Source organism: Pyxicephalus adspersus, chromosome 11 (assembly GCF_032062135.1).
Source record: "Pyxicephalus adspersus chromosome 11, UCB_Pads_2.0, whole genome shotgun sequence".
In the NCBI taxonomy this organism is placed as follows: domain Eukaryota; kingdom Metazoa; phylum Chordata; class Amphibia; order Anura; family Pyxicephalidae; genus Pyxicephalus; species Pyxicephalus adspersus.
The window spans coordinates 31,354,130-31,375,855 of record NC_092868.1 but is presented as its reverse complement, the minus strand read 5'-3'; the positions used below and the strand labels follow the sequence as shown (position 1 = coordinate 31,375,855).

Here is a 21,726-nt window from a genome sequence, read left to right as displayed (position 1 = left end):
TTGCCTAGAGATGACCAAGTCATGTTGCAGTTTGTTCTGTCATTTCATTTTGTAGCAGTACTATGAAAACAGCAATCTCCATCCTAATGGAAATAAATACATTGGAGGTACTGTACTGCTCCAATTCAGTTCCTCCTGGGGCTGTGGATGTTTTTTTCACCTTCTGTGGGTTCCACCACGTTGGATTTCTCTAGAAAAGTCAGGGTGGGTGATAGATGTCAGTTACTGCCCATTCTTCTTAGGGGTGTATGGGGAACATTTAGAGGATGTGATTATATTATAGACCTAGACGTTGGAAAGGAGGCGTAGAAGAGCAATGGCCAAATTATACCTGCAGGGAACAGCAGGTTTGTGCTCTCAGACGCATAGCAGCAGCTTGCTGTGTGCTCAGGAGTAACCAGCTACACTACTTCACAATGTGAGTCTGTAAGTGGATGAAAAATACTCTGAAGAAACGTTTGTTTGGGAGGGCTAAAGACAGCCTCTATAAGCAGCAATTCCACGCAACAGGTAAAACCATTTAGTAAATGATTGATTATATCAAATACTGCAAAATCAGAGTGTCCAGTTTACCCTAATCTGAGTTCTCTGAATAATCCGTTGCAGGTATATTTTCACAGATCATCTATCAGGATGAAAGTAAGAGTATATTTCCTGAGGCCTGTATGGTATAACTTCCTCAATCTATGATTCTTAAATTACAAATCATATTCAGATTCTGCAAAGTTTCATAATACCAACAAAAAGAAGAGGGATGGACTGGCAGAATGCAATTCAAGCACTGCCTGTACACATTACTGATGTTTTGTCTTTTTTTCAACACAAAGACATTTAAAGAGCAAATCGCAAGAAATGTGATCACCTTTTGTTTATTTAACAACAATTGGAACATTGCAGAAGATGGTGTGTTACCTTCAGCAATGCGGCCACAGTCCTACTGCTGAGAAAAAAAATGGTAGATCCTGGAATACATACAGATTCATAATGCTTAAAAGTTTTTTTAGAGGGTATTAAGTAGCATTAGTTCCTTAGATAAATGAAGAAAAAAACAAGTCTAGCTTCTGTTTATTGGCATATATTGTAAAGGCACAGGTGGCATATGATTAACATAACACAAAGGTGCCCGTTGTAAAATACGGGCAGTTTCACAAGCTCTCTTACAAGCGTGGGGCACAAAAGGCAGTAATATAGGAGCTGTAAAGAAAAGAGGAAAATACACGTATCTATATTTGCATATAACAGCTTTTGTTGCAGGTAAAAGTCTCTTACATGACCTGCTCGTCATAAAAAAAAGTTATTGTAAATAAAAAGGCAGCACCATACAGTTGGTCAAATAATACAAGATATACACATCTCAAACAAAATTCAATAACTTTCTTATATAAAAGGTATAGATATAGGAGGATCTCATACACTGGGTACACGTACTCTAACCCACACACAACATACTTATTAGCCTCCCACTGGGGAAATGAGACTACTTTTGGAGGACATTTATTCTTACTTTTCTGTGATTAGGTACAGAAGGTGATCTACAAAAGCATTAAAATATCATATAGCAAGTTCATACATTTTTCTTGAGTAACAGATAGAATATTTTTTTGTGTGCAACATGTAACAGATACAAGAAAATGGCAAACGGTGAATCAGTACCAGTGTTCTGAACAAAGCCTGTGTTTGCCATGCATATAGTATTTTAAATAGGCAACACAATTACTTCATATGGCCCACATTTTAGATGGCAGAGTTACACTTGCCCACACGTGAGTTTTCAGAACCGTGCCTTACAGAAATGTACTTTTGGCAAAAGGAAAGGTCATGGTTTCAAAAGACTGCCTGCAATCATTTGAATCTCCTATATATATATTAGTGAGCAATCCTATGTTAAACGACTATGAGGTGGAACTAAATGTATAGCACTATAGCTGCAAGCTTGATTGTGATCTCCCATTCTTTAGGATGTGTATCCATTGGCAAAAAAAGCCTAAGTGGGCACTTGCTGAATAAAAATCTATTTTTTTATATCATATGGGTGCAAAATCTGTCACACTGCTAGCCTTGTTGGACTGCATTGAAAAATCTTATTGCTCACATATAGCTAAAACTTTTCATGTCCTGCAGGTTCTGTGATCTATACACATTAATGTAGGCAATCATTCCTAAAAAAAACTGCTAATGTGCAAAACTAGCGTTCTAGCAAAATACCAGACAGTTACTGCTTTTTTTTTGCAATTTACCATTCTGAAATGAGTAAATGTCTATATGAATCGCACACCCAAGATTCTCTTCATTGTCTGTACGTCTATTCTGAATAATATTAACCATTCTGCCAAATGTTATGGACAATCAATCAGCAAACATGAACAGGTCCACTTGCAAAAAAAATATAGCTCTTTGTAGCCCTGGAACCTGATGTGGACTCAAAGTTCCTTTGCAGGAGCGGTTAACAATGACGTACCATGAAGACAAGAAAACCTGGTATGCAGAACTTTCCTGAAAGCACTGTATAGTACTTAATGCAATTAATTATCTTTATAGTTTTTTTTACAGAAGTTACAACATAGTGATACCAAGCTGTCTATAATTTGCTAGTGATACATCAGCACAGTGATACATGGTGAAAAAGTGTGAAAGAATAAAAACGTATATAGACAGCAGCTTCATTAAATAAAGAATTTAAAATACAATCAAAGCAAAAAAGACATGTACCTTTTTATCCATACCATATACACTGCTAGAACCTACTTGGAAGATATGTATTAAATATAAATTACACACAATTTTCTTTTAACATCAACAGTGGAAAATATGCAAATAAATGTTTTTTTTATCTGGGTCCTGAGGAGAATGATGGAGTGGTGAAAGCTGGAATTGTCGCCCGCCTTAGTTCATAAACTGAGTGTAACCTTCGGCCCCTGTTACAATTACATCCATCCAAATTCTCATGGCTTCTGCAGAAGGAGCTACCATATAATACAGCCGGTCATGAGTCTTCACACAAAACGTCAGTGCAGGGTTGGGGCTCTGTAGGAAAAATACAAAAAGTGAAACACTGCCTCTTTAACAGTTACTTTTTTATGAATATGTTCACTCTGTAATCTTAACAGATTTAATACTATAGGCTGGATTTTATAATGCTCTCCAAAAAAATAAACTGTCATGGGTGAACCTGAGTAATCCAGCAAACCAAGAATGTATCTGGTCCAGGATTGAAAACTTTTAATACCTAATAGCAAATCTATTCTAGATTTGCTGGATCACTCAGGTTCACCAATGATAGTTTATTTTCTTCAGTCCTGGAGATCTTTAATATATCAGGTTCTGTCTCCCAAATCTTCTATATCATGCTTTTTATGCACAATACTTAGTAAAATCACTAAATATGTAACAACACCACTGAAAAGCCCAGTTCTGGTCAAATTCCAGAGCTTCAGTGGCCAAAAAGTTTCAGTAAATAAGAGCTGACATTTGGGGAAGTGCCTAGCATTAGGAATGTGTGGGACTTGGTGCAGACTTGGCAGAAGTCAAGACTTTGCTTATAGCTGTGGCTAGAGGTCCAGGGTCCTTACAGGAACATTGGAAATTACAGAAATAAAAATTGTGGGCGCTATTTCACTAAAATTAATAAAATATTAATGAGTTAAGGTTGTATTGGAAGAGACCTGGACTCTTCTAGCAATATTATATTTCCTATTTCGCTCACAGATGAGATGATTCTATGTGAGCACACTGCTTCTGGTTCATGTGCACTGTAGTACAGTTCAGAGTCCTGCCATCTGGAATATGTTGAGAATGAAGCTGGGTGAGGGGTAGATGTAACTCCAAAATGCACACATGGGGATCACACCATCAACAACTGCCTAAGAGGGAGGACACAAAACCAGAAATTGGGGGCAGCACTAAACTGGAAAAACAGAATATACCATTATATGCAAGAATGTTGTCCAACTTTTACACCAAGTCAAAAACTACCCCAATACGCTGATTTACATCTGCTTTTATGAAAATTTATGCTAAGACAGGTTCACAACAAACAAGAAATGTAATGTACCAACTAACCACACCTACTAACATGTCCTGATATTCTGATAAAATAGTTCCTATTCCAAACATTATAATGAAAGCCAGCAAGTCATATTGTTCATAGATTCAATTCTAACAGAAAAGTATTCTACAAAGAAGCAGCAACTAGCTGTAAAGCAAATACATATACAAGCAATATGGCCCAATATCTCTACACATTCTCACCCACCTCCTTCCACATGGGTAAAGAAAGAAAGTCAGAAATCTGCTATGAAGGACAAGAGAGGTATTCAGTACAAAATGATATAAATAGGAATCAACCAGATGCACAGATTTACACATGCAGTAACAGACTAGTCATGCATAAACCTGTAAATCACGTACAATATAATACTCAGTATTGTGCGGACTCCAGTATGGTAATATAGGTAATATACCTTCAGTGTTCTCTGTGTTTCTGTACTTTAGTCAGCAGGTAACCCCAACAGGTCATGTTTTCTGCCTTTTCCAAAGTGAGAACAGCTGCAGTATTTACCGAGCCAGGTACAGCTCAGAAAAATCGAGAAAACCCTGAAAACATGACCTATAAGGGGGACCTGACTTACAAAGATTTCTGGTATTGAGTTGGACAACTACAGGACAGGATAGAAATGTAGTGATAAGAGAGAGTAAAAATTAAAGATCTATCCAAAAGGTCCTGAAAAAAGAGAATTTTGAAGGTATATTAGGCTCAGCTATGTTAACATACCAAATTTCACCAAACACTGAATTTCCTTGAGTAGAATTTACTATTACACATGCAGAAGATTAGAAGAAACCCTTACAGATGCTGAATCAATAAACACACAATGACATAAAGCAAAGGTGTGCAGTATAGTTGTAGATCCTTGTGTCTTGAAACCATTTTTATAGGGATCAAATTTGTGTCTGCAATTAGGAATTGGGCTCGTTTACAACAATGAGTGGATTTTCCTCTCACTATAATACCTTGCAACAATGTTAAATAACATGGACAGTAATTTATGACCCATTCTTAAAATTCAGGCTGCAGTATTGAGCTTTATGTAGTTTGGGGCATTTTCTCTGCTTTACTGAAATTGCACTTCTAAGTTTGTATGATCAGGCAGGTTATTATTGGAGAAACTGACAGGCGATGTCCCTTCTACATTATTACATCTTTCCTGCCTGAACGCTTGAGGTGTCTGGCATCAAAGCTGACCTGTGCAGCTTCCCTTGCGTGTGCTGGGATAAATTAACTCCCATACAGCTGTGCAGAAGTTACATCATCCCAGCATGACCAATCAGGCTTCAGACTCCTGTAGCCAAATTAAGTACAGTGCACATTTGTAAAGCACATAGATGTCTACATATTTTTCAAAGTAGTATGGCCACACTACTAATTTAAATCTCAATACAATACATTTTGTAATTCTAACTGTCATATCATAATTACCCTAAATTAGTGATCACAAGTTTTATTCACTTAAAGAGTACTATTATTGGAGTACTAATTGCCACTCCAGCCTTATCACCACTGTGGTAAATGGTAACTGGTTTGTCCCCTATAGGCGTACACTGCAAAAATTATTTAGCAAAAAAATAAGAGGCTTTTAGTGGCTGCACTGGTACCACATATAAAAAGTTCAAAAGCAGTATTCAGGATGCTGTAAACAAACTTCCCTGATTCCTATAGTAACCTGTAACTGTAATGCTCTCCTCTTTCCAAGTGGCGAATGCTAACTGGTGATCATCAAGCAATGATCAGGGTAATCAACACTTAAAAATCTGCTAAAAAATTCATCAATTTCCGAAATAGGCTGAACAGCAAAATGGCATTATATTTGTATAAATAATTCTAACTTTTTGAACAATCTGAATGCCCTTTCATAAATGTTCACAGTATGATCCATGATTCACTGGATGAAGTCCTTTAATCAGTTTTCTATGCATTAAAACCTAAATATAAGCTAATATATCCTATTTTATCTACCATGCTGTATGTGTTTATCAGTCATATCATTTTTAATGCTCTCTAAAATGTAATAACTATGTATAAGAAATAATGAGCAGATGTTTTATCTCCACGTATATTTTGTCATTTCTAGTTGGGGCTTCTGAAGACTTGTCATAATAATAGAACAAAGTTATTCATACAACAGGGATTTCCAGGTCATAAACTGGCTAATTATCAGAATGTACTTTCACTAAAAGAAGAAGTCAAACATGCGATTAATTGTAACACACCAAAGCCATATTCAGTTTTCCACAGTACCTAAAAGCTGCCATAAACCTGTACTTGTTAGCAGTAATATCACATTAAAAACCATAGAACATTGTGTTATTTATACAGTAGTATTATATAAAAAGGAATAAGAACACATTTGGAATGCAGTAAAGAGAAGGCTTTGCATGCAGTATACATACAGAAGCCAGACTGAGGTTAAATATTCCTTTCTGTGGGGGATAAAGAAAAGCAGTTGACTGGAACTAAAAGGCAGAGTAAGATTTACTGCAGGTCAACAGAAAAAAAAATCATGTGTGGATAAGGGGTGGCCATTCCTGGTCCAGCAATAGATGAGCTTTGTTTGTGAAAACTCGGCTTTGTATATGTGAATGAAACTCAATAATGAACTTTTCTGGGTATAATTAACACACCGAAGAATGTTGGAAAATGTATTTAAATCTTAAAGTGGACCAACTATAAAAGATTGTGTAAGTTGCCATTGCTGGCCTAGTTCTAAAAAAAACAGATTGCCTGTTAGTGTACTGATTTATTCTGATCTACCTTTAAAACATTCTGAATCATTGACCCAGAATGAGTACTCAACTCAGGTGTTCAGCTCATTGCAACACAGTTATCTGAATGCTTGCTTCTGGTGTATGATACTACTGACACCAGGAGATCAGATTTACAAACAGGCAAAATTTAAGTATATCATCATAATAAGAATGAGTTCAGCAATGACAGTTATTCATCTCTAAGGGGTAGTTCTGCTTTAATGCAGATAATTCATTTTGTGATTGGGTAAAACTTTTCAGGACAAAAGTGCCATGTCCATTTCTTGGCCGAGTTAAGGAGAAAACTGTACTCAGTTCCCAGCAAGGACTGTCAAAACTTTTTTATGGTGTTATAACTATGATACTATGGCCACCCTTATGAACATATAATGTCATAATCTCACCTTTGCTGCATTTCTCAGGTGATCATAGTATACTTCCTCTATTGCCTGGAAATAGATGACACCTTTCAGCTTTGCTTCATGTTTGTCTGTAATGAAAATCATCAAAAATAAAAATCACAGCAAATCAAATGACAGCATAGCTTGCAAACTTATATCCTAGAAGTACTAAATAATTCAGTAATTGACAATAAAACAAGGAAAAGTGAATTATTATTTGTAAGGCAAAGAATATACTAAAGAGCAACATCATTATTTTTAAAAATGAAGTACAATTAAGTAATTATGAAAAGTGGGCTATTTCATACTGGTACTACGGTCTATAAAAATGCTAATCTACCATAAAATCTACCAAACAAGTTACCCAAGAACACCAGTAAAAAAGAAAAATAGCACATTTCAACATAACAGCACAGTTTGATTAAAGATTAGATGTATATGAAGTGTAGCTGACAGGCCCATAGATTGCTAGAAGATACTAGTACTTGCTACTCCATAGTGTACTATTTATTTCATTAGTTTAACCATCAGGCTCTTCTAGCAATTTTAAAAGCAAGGCTACACCACTATATTATCCTGGACAGCTAGGTGACTGCCAGTAAATCTCTTAGTGGCAGGAGAAAACAAAAATAAATAATTTTCCCCTCACTGACTGTAGAATACACTGTAAGTATGACGTCTCTTTCTGCCCCTTTTTGCCTAAAAGTAGGGGAATAAAACCTGAGCCATACAATAAACCAAGATTAATTTCAGCATTTGCCATGTAAACTGCCAGTGATTTCACTGGAGCAACACGAAGCAAAGTTTTCTAAATCTTATTTGATACATTCAGCTAGGACAGTACATATTCATAGGTAGGTGGAGATTGCATCAGGAAGGATTGCATGTCCTCAAAGTTCATAGTATATTAGGCAGCATGTATTTCACAAATTACTAAGGAGCTGATTGAATCTCTTTAATTTACATGAGATTGTAATAGCCAGTTAGCAAATTAAATAATTATATTTTCAACAATACGGGCAAATGCTTACCAACATAATAGGACAGGGTGCGTTTCAAGCGGTCAAAGACAAACCAACGTTTCTTCCAGGATTTAATTTTACCACCCATCTTTATTAGAAAGCCGCGGCACATTTTTTCATTTATTATTACATGAGAACATGCATCCACAACGTGACCTGAAGACTCAATATGGGTACGGAGGTCAAAATCCTCCTTCCGAATAGGCAAATAACGAGTGAGAGGACGAGCCTGCAGAAGGAATTAGGAAAGTGACAAATTTTTTAAATAAAAGTCATTAATCCCTCAATCCATAAATTGAGTAGTGTAAGAAAGGGTGAATACAAAACTAACCTGAGAAAAATGTTTTTCTCTCATTTTCACCTCTTTCTCCACAAGTCTTTGCCTGTGAGCAGTCTCATCATGTAGACGTCTCTCCAGTTCCTCTCTCCTTCTTCTTTCATCTTCCAATGCTCTCCTGCGTGCCTCAACCTCACGTTCCTAACAGGTAATTTACAAAAACTTCTAGCGTCACCATCATTTTCATAATCAATGAGAAAATATTAATATGAGCTAAATTGACTGAACTAGATTTATAAACTGTATCTAAATCCAATAACAGAACTGTAATTTACTGCAACTCACTTGTCCGTAGATGTGGTTGTTGCATTATTTTATTTATGTATTCAAAAAAATACAGCACTATCTCTATTATATTAAACAATTCCTTAATTACTTTCATCCTTAATATACAAAAATTCCTTTCAACCATGATCATTTTTTTTTTTGCTTTAACTTACCCTGGATTCAACAAGTCTTGCCCTTTCTGCATGAGCCTCTAGTAGCATCCTTTCCATTTCCTCAATCTTCAGCATATCTAGACCACTAGCACTGGAATAACAAGTAAGAATGTATAAGAAAAGGCTACATAAAACAAGAGAACAGGGCATGGAGGGGAAATCACAAACCCTTACCTGGACATATTATCGGGGGAGCATGCAGAGTTTCCTGTGGAAACACTAGTGTCTAGACTGTCCGAGCTCTCCAAGCTTAAAGTGTCATAGCCATGTGAAGGATCATCCTCACGAGAGTTCAAAGGCCGCTGGTGGTGCAGAATGGAATGATGCATGATAGGGAGATATCCCTGATGAGGAGCCCCATGGAGAGATTCCCATTGTGACTGTGCTTCAACAACAGCCTTCTGTTTTAACTCTGCCAGGCGCTTGCGTTGTTCTTCTATTACTTGCTGTCCTGTAGGGAAAGGATTAGTTATTAACTATAACATTCATGATCTTTATCATATTTCATGCACTACATTGTAAAGCACATCTTCAAGCACACAAACACCACAAGCAAGCAAATCAACCCAATTCAAATTATCAAGCTTAGTTAGTTTTTTTCTTTATAGACTTGCACTCTGTAATAATATAATATAGTTGATAACAGTTATACATGAAACTATTCAGAAAATAAAGCTAAGTAGGATTACTTATTTTATCATGGTAAAATAATAGGGTTGATGGTCCAAAGAAACCCCCATAATTTTTCACTGCAACATACATATTGGTATGAGAACAATAAAAGAGCATGCAAACCAGGCAAAAATAAAACCTAGTATGTTACCAAACAACCAGATATAAAAGTACAATTGAGCACCATGGACACAGCTTAGCTGATATCCATTATACATAAGACAGAGCACACGGCTAGGCTACCTGTGCATTCAGGTATGAGCGACTTTTCCGGGTCACCAGCTAGGCAGATACAGAGATTGAGAGATAGAATGAATGGTAGCCATGATGTCAGGAAAAGAAGAAGAGACGTTTTAATGGTAGGGTTATTTATTACTGTGCTTGTGCAAATGTGTGTCAATTTAATGCAAAATAATATGAACGCTTGCTCTTGTTGAGCCAAATTTTTATCAAATTTACAGCTACACTGAAGCTTAACGTCCCAATTCTCATATCAAAGTTACAACAAAGCACATAGTACCAGTAAGACTATCAATGTCATGATACAACATGGAATATTCTGAATTGTGGGGAATATAAATCAGGACTGAAAACCTGAGGGATCTGCTAGCGAAGGGAAGAAAAACTACACTGCACACAGTCCTTAATTTGTAAAACCGTATTATTCCATTGATGTAACAACCAAGGTCAGTTCTGAAAACTAACAGGAACATAATTGGGTGGAAAGCATTATTTGCTTTCTCAAGTTATACTTACTATTACAGATTTGAGGTAAAATAAATTTGTTCTATTGATCTCCTCCCTTTGTTGTTTTTGGTGCAGAGCCTATCAATGTGTCAAATGTTTCCCCACTGAGATTATTGGGTTCTATAAATACCTGACAGGCAAAGGTAATATGAGAAGAAGGGGGAGATTATAAGAACCTTACTGAGTCATCAGAGAAAAGTCCAATCTTTTTCATGCTAGACTAATAATGCAGATGATAAGAGTAAATGTAATGTTTAATGCACAAAATGTGCATATTTTTGTCACATGTCCTCATATTTATAGTGTTTTATAATATTTCAGTTAAAACAATATTTTTAGAATGATGGGGAGATGACATATGTTTCCAGACAGTTTCCCCTCCATCGGTGTGTGATTTATGTCTGACTTTGCCTGTGTGTTCAGATTGTGTTTATATGATGAGTATCTTATCCGTGCCACATCTGTGTGTACTCTGTGTGTGGTCTGTCTGTGCCGTGTCTGCATGTACAGTTTTCTCTCCAATACTTACCACAAGAATAAATAAGAGGTTTTGTAAACTGTGTTCTTAGGCTGTAAATGTACTATGTGTGTTCATTTTATAGGATACTGTGTCTGCATATGCTTGAAGTGTGCCTTACTGCAAGTGTTTTCCAGTGTGTTGCAATGTCTGTAATTGTTTTGTCCATTCAATGTCTGTGCATGTGTGGTTTGTTTGCTATAATTGTTGGATGTTCACTGCCTTAATGTCCTGGTTGTGCAATCATTCCAGGGTCTATGTGCAAAATGAGTGTACAAGATGACAGTAAAGAGAGAAAATTAGACAGACCGACTTAGAGGGTGTGAACAATGAGGAAGAGGCCACAAGAAAAGTGGTGCATGGTTCCTGATTTCCTAAAAAAAAAATGAATGTGTCTAGAAAACCTCCAGTGCAATGGACTGATAATAGAAGGATTGCTTGCTGGTAGGGAGAAATGCAACACATAGATAAAGAGCAAAGCAGAAGATAGAGCATGCTCACTGAGTGTACAAGAACCTTCCAGTGCTGATGACAGTAAATATTATAGTCGCAGCTGGAAAAGATTCTGTCACCTTTTTGCAGTAGAGCTAGTTGTCTCTTACTCTGTATGTCCTGCAGAGTGACTGCCAATCCACGAGAAAGACTTCCTGAGCCATTTGGTGTCAAAGATGGACTCTAAAGAGAAAAATACATTTGTAAATTACCAAACAAATCAGAAATTTTTGTTTTTGGAAACTTAAAAAAATAAAAAGGCAAATATACATAGACACTTTATATTCTTACCTTTGGTGAAACACTTCTTCCCAAAGTAGCAACTGAGAAGTGGGAAGAAGCAGGGGAAACCGTTTTCATCCTTGGCAGTGTTCTACCACCACCATCGATTTCTGTTCGAGACAAAGAAATCTAACAAAAAAAACTTTTATGTTAATTGTAAATTTGGATGAAAAACGGCCAAGCATGCACAGACTGCATAGCTAAAATCTGGGCTTAACAAATACTTTTTGATGTGTTTTATTCATTACAGAATACTGAAAATCTATGAGCATTTGCTCAGAATATACGCAGTGAGAGCTTTCTACAATAATGACCCAATATTACAATTTCCTCTCCTTGAGCAGCTTGAGTAATGAGTGGACATGCCTGCTCTCACATGTGCAGCACAGTGATAATATCACCAGTACTTTTACAAGGGATTACAAGACATCTGGTGAACACAAAGTTGATTTATATCATTTGGGTGGGGCTAGTGAGGAATATATCTGAAATAAAGATATAAAGAAAAAAGGAAGTAAGTGCCGAATAAATACTTAAATGCGTTGAAACAATATTCACATCTAAATAGAAATCTTTTTTAAATTAGGGGAGAACCTGACATTTAACAATACCTTTGGTTAGGGAAAACCATTATTTTATTTTTATTTTTTTCTTTATATAAAATATTACTCAATAAAACACATTACTAAATTAAAAAGTGTGGACAAACCATTCCTAATGTATTTATACAGTTTGTTTTTCCTGGAATATTTATTATGAATGTTTTAATGCCCAGAGTTCAGCTTTAATAATTCATTCACACAAGGACACTTTAAAATTGTGTTTTTCTCACAGTTTACTGGATAAGATTTTAATTAGTTGTTTGGAAAATTCATAAACATGCTTCTGTTACCTATGAATAAGTTTGTAAAAAGTCAACTTTGAAAAATTGATGTATTCCTTCTCTATTAAATTTTGCTTTGACACACAGGGAACATGGGATGGTTGGATAGGGGCAGATTACCTGCTGTGCCTTACGAGAGGCATGAGATTTAGCAGGAAGGGGAGGTGGGGAGGAAGAAACAGTGCTGGAGGGAACAGATGCAAATTCCTGATACCAGTCTGTCAGAGGAGGAATGGGTGCAGAGTGACCCTCGTTAATCTGCGAATTCACCTGATGTTGTGGGAAAGATAAAACAAGCAGTAATAGGCATATGAGAATGAGGCAGAAAGAAAGAAAAAGAAAAAAAAAAAATGACAGTGGCATCATTTATAACAATTGTATATCAAGAAGATGCAATATGTGTAATTCATCATATCAGAAACTTTTCGTTATAGCTGTGGTTTTAACCAAATCAGCTCAGTCCCCAGACAGTTCTATAGGTCAAATCTTCCTAAACAAAAATGTTCTCATTGTAAAACTATTCATGTTTAGGCAGTGGAAAGGAGGAGGTAGTGAATTGCAACTGGTGCTGGCTAGTTAGGGAAAACTAACTACTAACTACTATTCCACCCAATGGCCATTTTTCCAAGTAGTTCATAGACATTTAACTAACATAAGTATGGAAAAATAGAAAACTACTTTTACGCTAAACCAGAGACCAGAGTTGACAAATATTCCATCAGGGCATTCTCTTAAGGCGCCTGATTTATTAAAACTCTCCAAGGCAGGAGAAGATACATTTTTATCAGTGAAGCTAGGTGATCAAGCAAGCCTCGAATAGATCTGGTCCTGGATTCAAAACATTAAGATTTGGAAATCCATTCTAGGTTTGCTGGATCACTCAGCTTCTCTGATGAAAGTGTATCCTCCTGCCTTGGAGGGCTTTATTAAATCAGGCCCTTGGATGGTGTGAAATATTGTGTTTATGGAGGTCTCAAACCTAAACATTAAGCTGCTGCTACAGCAATCAAGCAGGTTATGAAACCTGACACAGCCATTACGGTTCTCCTGATAAGTGGTGGTAACAGTGCCTGCAAGTGGTGCGTATTTACTGCCTCTTTCCTCTCCACTAACATGGACTTGTCATTAGTAACTAAAATGGTTAGATTGAGATCCAAAGTCTGACCACCCATTGAAGCTTAAATCTGATCATGAATGTTACAATTATCTTCTGATATACAATAACGATTTACGTAAACAAACATCAAGCAAATCATTGATGCACACCCTTTTGTAAAAAGAATCAAACACACAAAGCAAGATTATAAATGTAGGAAAAATTAAAAAAGCTTTATGGTAGCGAACCAACCTCCAATGAGATGGAGGGAGTAGAGGAAGATGATGAAGAGCTTTGATGAACAGAAGAAGGATCTTCAGAGGAATGAGCACTAGGGTTTGGTTTTGCATCAAAACCTTCAGAAGGAGGAGAACTATTGGTAGTGCCTGGCATCATGTTTCCCAGTATATCATGAAGTTGATCTAAGGTGACGTACTAAAGAAAATAATACATTGTAAAGCTTTTTAGTCATTTATATTTTAATAGTTCAATCCTTGGAATTCCTAAAGATAAAAGAACACTTAAGTAACAATCAAAGCACAGCAAACTAACCCAGAACGGAGTATACCCAGGAGCATATAGCGCAGCATCTAATTTATAATTTTGCCATTCAGACCCATCCACATATCACTGCCTAATATTTTCTAACTGCCAATTTTACAAGACAATATCCAAGACATAATTAAAAGCTAACTTTTCTAAACTGAACAACTTAATTCAAGGCGTTGCCTAAGGATCAGTCTGCATGACCGGATTACAAGTGGCAGTGCTGGGAGGCTCATGAAAATATGCACAGGCCACTAACAGGAACAGCCTGTTTATTTATAATTTTTTTTTTTATATTAGGATACAGTAATTCTATTTAAATTTATTGTATCAGGATTGAGTATATAAGGCAGAGATAACTCACTAGTACCTTTCCAATGTGCAAAAAGGATGGTGCCAGATTGCAGAATAGGCCTGCAGACATTTTAAAAGTTTTCAAACTTATTTACAGGCACTAGAACAGGGGTGGGCAAACATTTTTAGTCAGGGGCCACAATCTGGAAAAAAATTTGCCAGAGCGGCCGGGTCGATGGTAGAGTGGGCGGGGTTATGCCATCATAACGCCCCTGAACGTAACGTCATGATGGCATAATCCCGCCCACTATACTATCGCAGATCTGAGCCTGTGATGGGAGAGTGGGCGGGGTTGTGTGCAGTGACACAGCCTGTCCACTCTCCAATTGCAAGAGCTTAAAGCCTGTGACAGGAGAGTGGGTGGGTTATGTGCAGGGACACAACCCGCCCACTCTGCCATCGCAGGCTTAGATCCAGGAATGTGTTCCGCGGCTCTGGCTGGCCAGAGCCACAGAACACCCAAAGGGCCGGGGAAGCATCCCCATTGGGCCATAGTTTGCCCATGCCTGCACTAGAATGTCCTATAACATACCACTGCTGCTTTATTACCTTTTGGATGACTAAAGCCCAGCTTCATCCAAAATCGTACAAGTTAAATTCATAAAGTAATTCTGTTAAATAGAATTGAAACCATGGGGACAACCATTACCTTGGGAACTTATCTATACAAATTCCAAAAATTGTGTAGCTGTGCACCTATCCACACAGCCAGGAACTCTTGCCTCTTTTTATTTGACAAGTTTCGGTCCCATATTTGAACAAGTACGTAGAGTAAAAATACAAATTAAGGCCCTGTACACACCACTGCTAGCAGCACACATACTTCTATCTGTCTAGCTGCGTATAATACAAGCTGACTGCAGGTTTTCTCTGAGTCAGGAGCAGGTATTACTGATGTCAGCAACGAGTGTAGCAGGCAGGGCACACTGGGTTGATTTATTAAAGGAATTAAGTATGTTTACTTAGCAAAGTGAATTTTCACTCTGCAGGGAATAATCCATTGAGCTTTATGTATAAGGTTAGACTCTGCTGACTTTAGCCATCCAATCTGGTGCAAGATTAAATTATGTATACTTTAAACGTCCTTGCACGTGATTGATAAATTCTCTGCAGAGTGATTTTCACTGCATTCACTAAGTGAATTATCATGTGTAGATTGATAATTCAAATTGCTAAGTGAACAGCCACAAACTCCTTTTGTGTATCACCCCTAATGACAATGTAGGATTCCCTAATATGTGCGCAGATCCTGCAGTGCATCTAGGGAACTGATGTCACCTAGATGTAGCTGTAGTCATAGTACATCTCTATCAGCCTGTGACTCAGAATAAACCTGACTTTAGGATTCCAAGAGTACAGCTCTTTTAAACCGGTGTGATATATTAAATACAAATTACCTTGCAATCTCATAAGTTATTCTTTAATAGTAAATGAGATATTGTACCTCTGAGTCAAATATGACAGGGTGAAACTTAAGAGAAGGAGATGAAGCGTTGTACAAGCAGAGAACATCAGCAAGGGATATGTATTCCTAAAAGCAATGGAGGAAGAGGAAAGCCAGGGAAAACAAAAACATGGAAAACAAAACAAGCATAGCAGGAAAAAAAGGGATAGTCAAAGTAGGGCAATGCACAAAGCAGCTGCAGTAAATGGGAAGGCAGGTTGCATCTAGGGGGTATTGGCCAGGACTCATAATCTCTTGCTGGGACAGATATAGTAAATAGACAATTTTGCTTTGAGGAAAACCTCCAGTCATTTTGAGTGGTAGGAAAGGGTGACAATCTCAGTGAAGTTTTTTTATTGCTGTCTATTTCCCACTATATTCCCCTTAGACCAAGTCCTGGTCATACTCAAAACAAAATGAAGGGAATAAGTGCTGGTATATTATTAGGACTATATGAATGAGAGATTCTAATCTATCCCAAGCTGGGGTATTGATACAGTATTATCAATGTGAGCTATAGAATGTGGCTATAGAATGTTTCTAACTTTGAGAAGTAAAAAGGCATCTAATGGTACTTTTAATGTATCCTATTGTATTTATTTGAAGGTATTATCTTGGGCATGTCCAACATATTAGTCAAACTTTGCCATATTCAAGTGCCAGATTTACAAACAGTGTTCAAAATATGTAATTCACGCGCCATGTGCAGGAATCCTGTACCCAACTGCCCAAAGAAAAAAATTCAATATAGTCTAAGTCCTACTGTTAGTTGAGAAGACATTGTAGGACCAGAATATAGTCAATGTAAGTAGAAATAATGGATGATTAAAAATAATTATATGCTGAAAATCCTTCAGGACAGCATAGGACAGAGTGTGGCTCCTGATATTACACATAAAACATTTCACAAGTCACAAGAACCGGCCACTCAGGATAAGCAAAATACAAAACAATGAAGAGGAAACTTGGACCTTGCAGATGTTGCCATTGAGCCTTTGGTCTATACTATCTCATAGAAAGTCCAGAAATAAGTCTGTATGTAAAATTCTCTGTTTCTATCCAAATCGAAAAGCTTTTCAAACTTTCTTGTCTCACCCCTGGACCAGAGGAAACTCTCTAGATTTAGGAAGACCCAGAAATGTTCTGCTAAGAAGAATGCCAAGGCTGCCCTCAAAGTGACAAGCTAAAACAAAAACCTTGGCCCAACGGGGATCGGTATTGATAGAAGATGGTTCCCCCCCCACCCCCACCACCCCTTTGGTGTTGTCTGAAAGAAGCAGACACATAATATAACAATAATCCCATGTGACTAAAGCAACTTAGAGCCACAGGTCGAACCTCCTGGAGACTAATGCTACTTCTCCTACAGAAAGTTTCCTGCACCGCCAGTCAAGAGGACCCCACATTCAAAGCCACTGGTCTTTCTAACAGAATCGCCCCCCATCATGAGTTCTCCCTGGGCTAAACGGTTTTGAGAGCTAGAAACCAACCTGCATATATGGGGGAAGAGACTAGAGGATACAGAAAACCTACTGTTAGGACAACACAGATGAAAGTGAACCTTCTTTAAAGGTTTCCTGAAAGAAATCCAAACCTACCAACTAATGAAAACTTTAAACCTGAGCAGCCAGTCCTAAGTACTTCTTTTTAAAGTTTTGTGGTTGAGGTGGTTCCTGTATAATGTGTGAGGCTACTCGCTCTCCTGTGCTGCCTTTGAAGGTGGGCATCAAGAACACTGCGCATGCAACGCTGAGTTAAGGCTACACCACAGGGCAAAAATCTGCATAAAACATAGTGGTATATATGTGTAAAATGTTTCATAGTTTGTGCTAGTATACAGTATAAACTATTATAGAGAAGGAAGGCATCATTCAGCCCTTTTAATTACGATGTGCGTTTAACGGCCAGTGTTTTTCTGAACGGCTGTGTAAAAGTTGGCGCGATCATTACCTCCCTGAGAGCAGATGACCCAGTGGAAAAACCCCGCTGCCTTGTCAGGGTTTGATATCTTCTCTCCAGCTGAACCAGCTTTTCCTTTTCCTGTAAAAACACATGGGGATTAAACAAAGCATGACTCATACTGAAAATACATTAAAATATTTTGTGGGAAAAATTGCAAAAAGAACCTCACTACAATTATTTACAGCAACACTTAGTACATAGTATGCACAAAGAAAAAGGTCACATCTTTCTAACAGACAAAGAACAGTATGTTTTTTTGCATTTATAGAATCTGCTGCAAAAACCATTCCTCCTTACCATCCAGCATTCTACATAAAACAATTGTACACATTTTCTAGGTTACCTTGTGTAGCTGTACTAAAGCGGCACTTCTTTCCTGACCAAGGTGTTCAGAATCCTGTGCAGCCTGAAATCTAATTTGATTGGCTTGAAGTTCTAGTGCAGCCAGACGTTCCTAATAAAAGAAAAATTCAATATCTATATAGTTATGTAATTAGGTATAGCCTCATAATACAGTAGAAGCACAATAAAATCAAGTCTTTCGCTTGTTTCTGACAGCTGAAAGTCAGATGTGATCTTTCCTTCTTAAGCTACGTACACACTTCCAATTATTATCGTTGGAAAACGAACGACGAACGTTCATGCACGATATATACGACCGATCGTATAGCACCGATCCTGCACATAGAGTTAACGACACGATCGTTCGTAGATATTGTACACACAATAGATATGATCGTTTGAGCGATAGAGGAACTATGTGCACGACAGGAAAGTGAACGGACGTTCGTTCATCACGCATGCTCTGAACATGGACGATCAACGAACGACCGTACACACGAACGATGTTCAACGATCGTCGTCCAATCCGATCCGTCAGTCCGGTCGTTCGTTTCCAGCGACTTTCCTCGTTCGTCGGCGTCGTTGGTTACTTTTTTACGAACGATTTTTTGCCCAATCGATCGTTCGTCGTTCGATTGGAACGATAAAAATTGGAAGTGTGTACGCACCTTTAGTTTTCATAGTTATACTGACCAGGAACAAACATTTAACCAAGGAGGTTTTCCTCAGATCATAGGCTTTGTAATCAGCAAGTATCATGCACCCTGCTGATTGTTGAGCTTTAGTAGTGGCTTGGAGGCCACTACTTCACACAGATATCTAATGTCTTTCTTTGCAGTTGATTTTTAGATTCATGATATTCTGTTGGGTTGAGTTATTAAACATTACTCCTCATCATAAACTTTTATACTTTTTGCTGAAACTACAATTTGTCATCAAAGCTTTTTTAAATGACAACCTTGTATTTATTATGATTTTATGTCACTTTCTATAAAGCAATGCTATTTGATGAGTTTATCTCAGTACAACCTTGATTCTAAATATATACACTCTTACCTTTCTGTGAGCAATTCTCTTTTGGCACTCGCCCTTGTTCTGAAGTAGTTGCTGACTTGCAGTTTCTCTCTCTTCTTCCAAGCGGCTCTCATGTTCCAGTTGCTGGAACTCCAGATCTTCAAATAGCTTCATATGGGATTCTAGGCGTTCAGATTCCTGAATGGAGTCACATTAGTATTTGACATAATTTATTACAAGATTAGACAAACAAGACATTAGACTACAAGAGGACATCAAGACAGATACTGAAAAGACCAATACAATAACCAAAACAGATTCATTTTTCAAAAGCGCTAAAAAGGTAATAAATTATATCAGACTAAACAACCAAATTCACAAAGACACCAACAAGCCCTCCATAACACCCACAAGCAACAACAGGAAACAGATTGATAAACCAAGAATCTGAAACTTCTGCCACCACAAATAATTCTATTACAGTACAGGGTGGGTGTTGTGCCTGTTTATGAAAAAGTGTTTAAATACCTTATAAATAAAAATCACAGCACATATATGACAATATAGTTGTATGTCTGTACAATTTGGTTAGGTTTGCTTGTTTACCGAATTCTACAGCAACCTTTTAATTTAGCATTTTCCACATTAGTATATATCCAATAAAACACTTATTCAAACAAGCATAACAGCCATTGTTGTAATAAACTGTATAAAACTATGCACATTTATATAGCAAAATGCTCAAAGCCTCTACCACATATGCAGGTAGTAACAACATTGTATAAGATTTGCTATAGGTAACTTCTTAAAATTTAGGTTATTCTTTGCACCAAATATTTCTATACTGGGAATATATGCAATACATCTTTTAAACCAATGTTTTTTTGTATTCCAATTGGTTTCCGAATTTATTTTGGAGAGTTCAAATGTAATGATCAGTGTTTAGATCAATTGTTGTTGTCTCCTGTTTCTATATTACTATTAAACTTATGCCTGTCCAATAAATGTCCAAAAAATAAAGACTAGTATAACTGTGTAATAAAAATGTAACAGGACATAAGTATGACAAGCAATAACCAAGGTAGTTTATTATTTTTAGGTTAGTTGGTGTTAGCAGTAAGTATCAGTCAACATACACATGCACTTACTCCTAGTGGATGGACCTAAACCTTAGGCAGGTGTGGTAGAGAGTGGGAACAAAGAAGAATGCAAAGCTCAAAACATGTCTACCAGGGGTGTAGGTGGCAGTGTTGGTAGCAAAAAAACCTACAAAGCCTAACTGAAGACACTATTACTGGTTTTTAAAGGGACTCTGTCACCTGGAAAGAATGTATTGGCAAACTGTTGCAGATATAATGTGCAGGCCTCCTATAGGTACACATATCTGCAAACTCTCTCCCAAACTTTCCCGTTACAGCTAAATAAGAAGATGTTCTGACGGGCAAAGTTTCTTCTATTCTTGGTTTTGCAATTGCAAAAGCTTGCCCACCCTTTCTCACTGAAACTACCAATCGTAGTGATGGGTCAATAGGAAAGTGAATGGATTGAGGCTAAGCAGCATGCTTCTGCACTAAATGGAAGTGTCAGTGTTAGCATTGCCTAGCATTCACTATCACAGGAAGGTTTAGGAGGCTGCTAAGCCTTCTTAGTTCTTCAAGAACATCTAAAAAATCTGTTGATAAATCTGCTTGTTTTTCGTTCAATCCAAAGCAAATAGTAAAGTGGAACATTTTAAACTACCAACAGAAGATATGTCTTGGCCAACTAAAGAAGTTATACATAAACAGTATTCCACAAAGGCATTAACAGAGGGTTTTATTGAAACATTATGTTTTATGATAATATACTTAATATTCTAGTCAAAAATTGTATTGGATTGGATGAAAACTCATTTAAACATTTACAATATGACTTTGGAATAAAAGGCTCCAGCTTATGTGTCACTAAAAGCTTACATTTAAATGTTTATGCTGAATGGATTTGATTCATTGCTAAAATCATTAATTTAAGGCTCTTTTTTCAATAGGTTTACATAGTGTTCTTTTTTTGTACTAAATTAAAGGCCACGTAGTAGGTTTTCAGGTGCCTCAGAGCATTTTGTTTTAGCTGCCCAGAACAAGATCCAGAATCTGATTCCAGTTCACAGCATGCATGCTTGCAAGCAAAAGGTGAGAAATAATATGTACACAAGTAAGTAATTATGATCATATAGGATAGAAAGTGATGACTTGAAATATGCACATATGGATGAAGAGAAATCAATGACTTAGAAATTCTTATAAGGTATAGATATATTCAACACATATGTAGATTGAAAGAAGTAAAGAAAACTATGCAGGGTGTGTGCAGGTATAGAATAAAACATGCAGAGTGC

At 37.1% G+C, this 21,726-nt stretch overlaps 1 protein-coding gene across 13 annotated transcripts in view; it reads right to left on the bottom strand.

Annotated features, from left to right (window-relative positions):
• Window positions 1-1,048: 1,048 nt before the first annotated feature.
• The window catches only part of PHLDB1 (pleckstrin homology like domain family B member 1), a 72,342-nt gene continuing 51,664 nt past the window's right edge, over window positions 1,049-21,726 (bottom strand). For 7 of the 13 annotated variants that reach the window (XM_072426432.1, XM_072426423.1, XM_072426429.1 and 4 more), the window contains 15 exons: window positions 19,395-19,550; window positions 18,340-18,450; window positions 17,985-18,074; window positions 13,943-14,125; window positions 12,715-12,864; window positions 11,721-11,840; window positions 11,510-11,612; window positions 9,176-9,452; window positions 9,002-9,092; window positions 8,556-8,702; window positions 8,234-8,453; window positions 7,206-7,291; window positions 6,448-6,477; window positions 4,253-4,291; window positions 1,049-3,024 (listed from right to left, as the gene is read on the bottom strand). In XM_072426432.1, the coding sequence (XP_072282533.1) occupies window positions 2,884-3,024; window positions 4,253-4,291; window positions 6,448-6,477; window positions 7,206-7,291; window positions 8,234-8,453; window positions 8,556-8,702; window positions 9,002-9,092; window positions 9,176-9,452; window positions 11,510-11,612; window positions 11,721-11,840; window positions 12,715-12,864; window positions 13,943-14,125; window positions 17,985-18,074; window positions 18,340-18,450; window positions 19,395-19,550 (1,944 nt within the window). In that variant the 3' untranslated portion in view covers window positions 1,049-2,883. The remainder of the gene's footprint in view (window positions 3,025-4,252; window positions 4,292-6,447; window positions 6,478-7,205; window positions 7,292-8,233; window positions 8,454-8,555; window positions 8,703-9,001; window positions 9,093-9,175; window positions 9,453-11,509; window positions 11,613-11,720; window positions 11,841-12,714; window positions 12,865-13,942; window positions 14,126-17,984; window positions 18,075-18,339; window positions 18,451-19,394; window positions 19,551-21,726) is intronic. The other 6 variants (XM_072426428.1, XM_072426436.1, XM_072426425.1 and 3 more) reach the window with 5 other exon arrangements.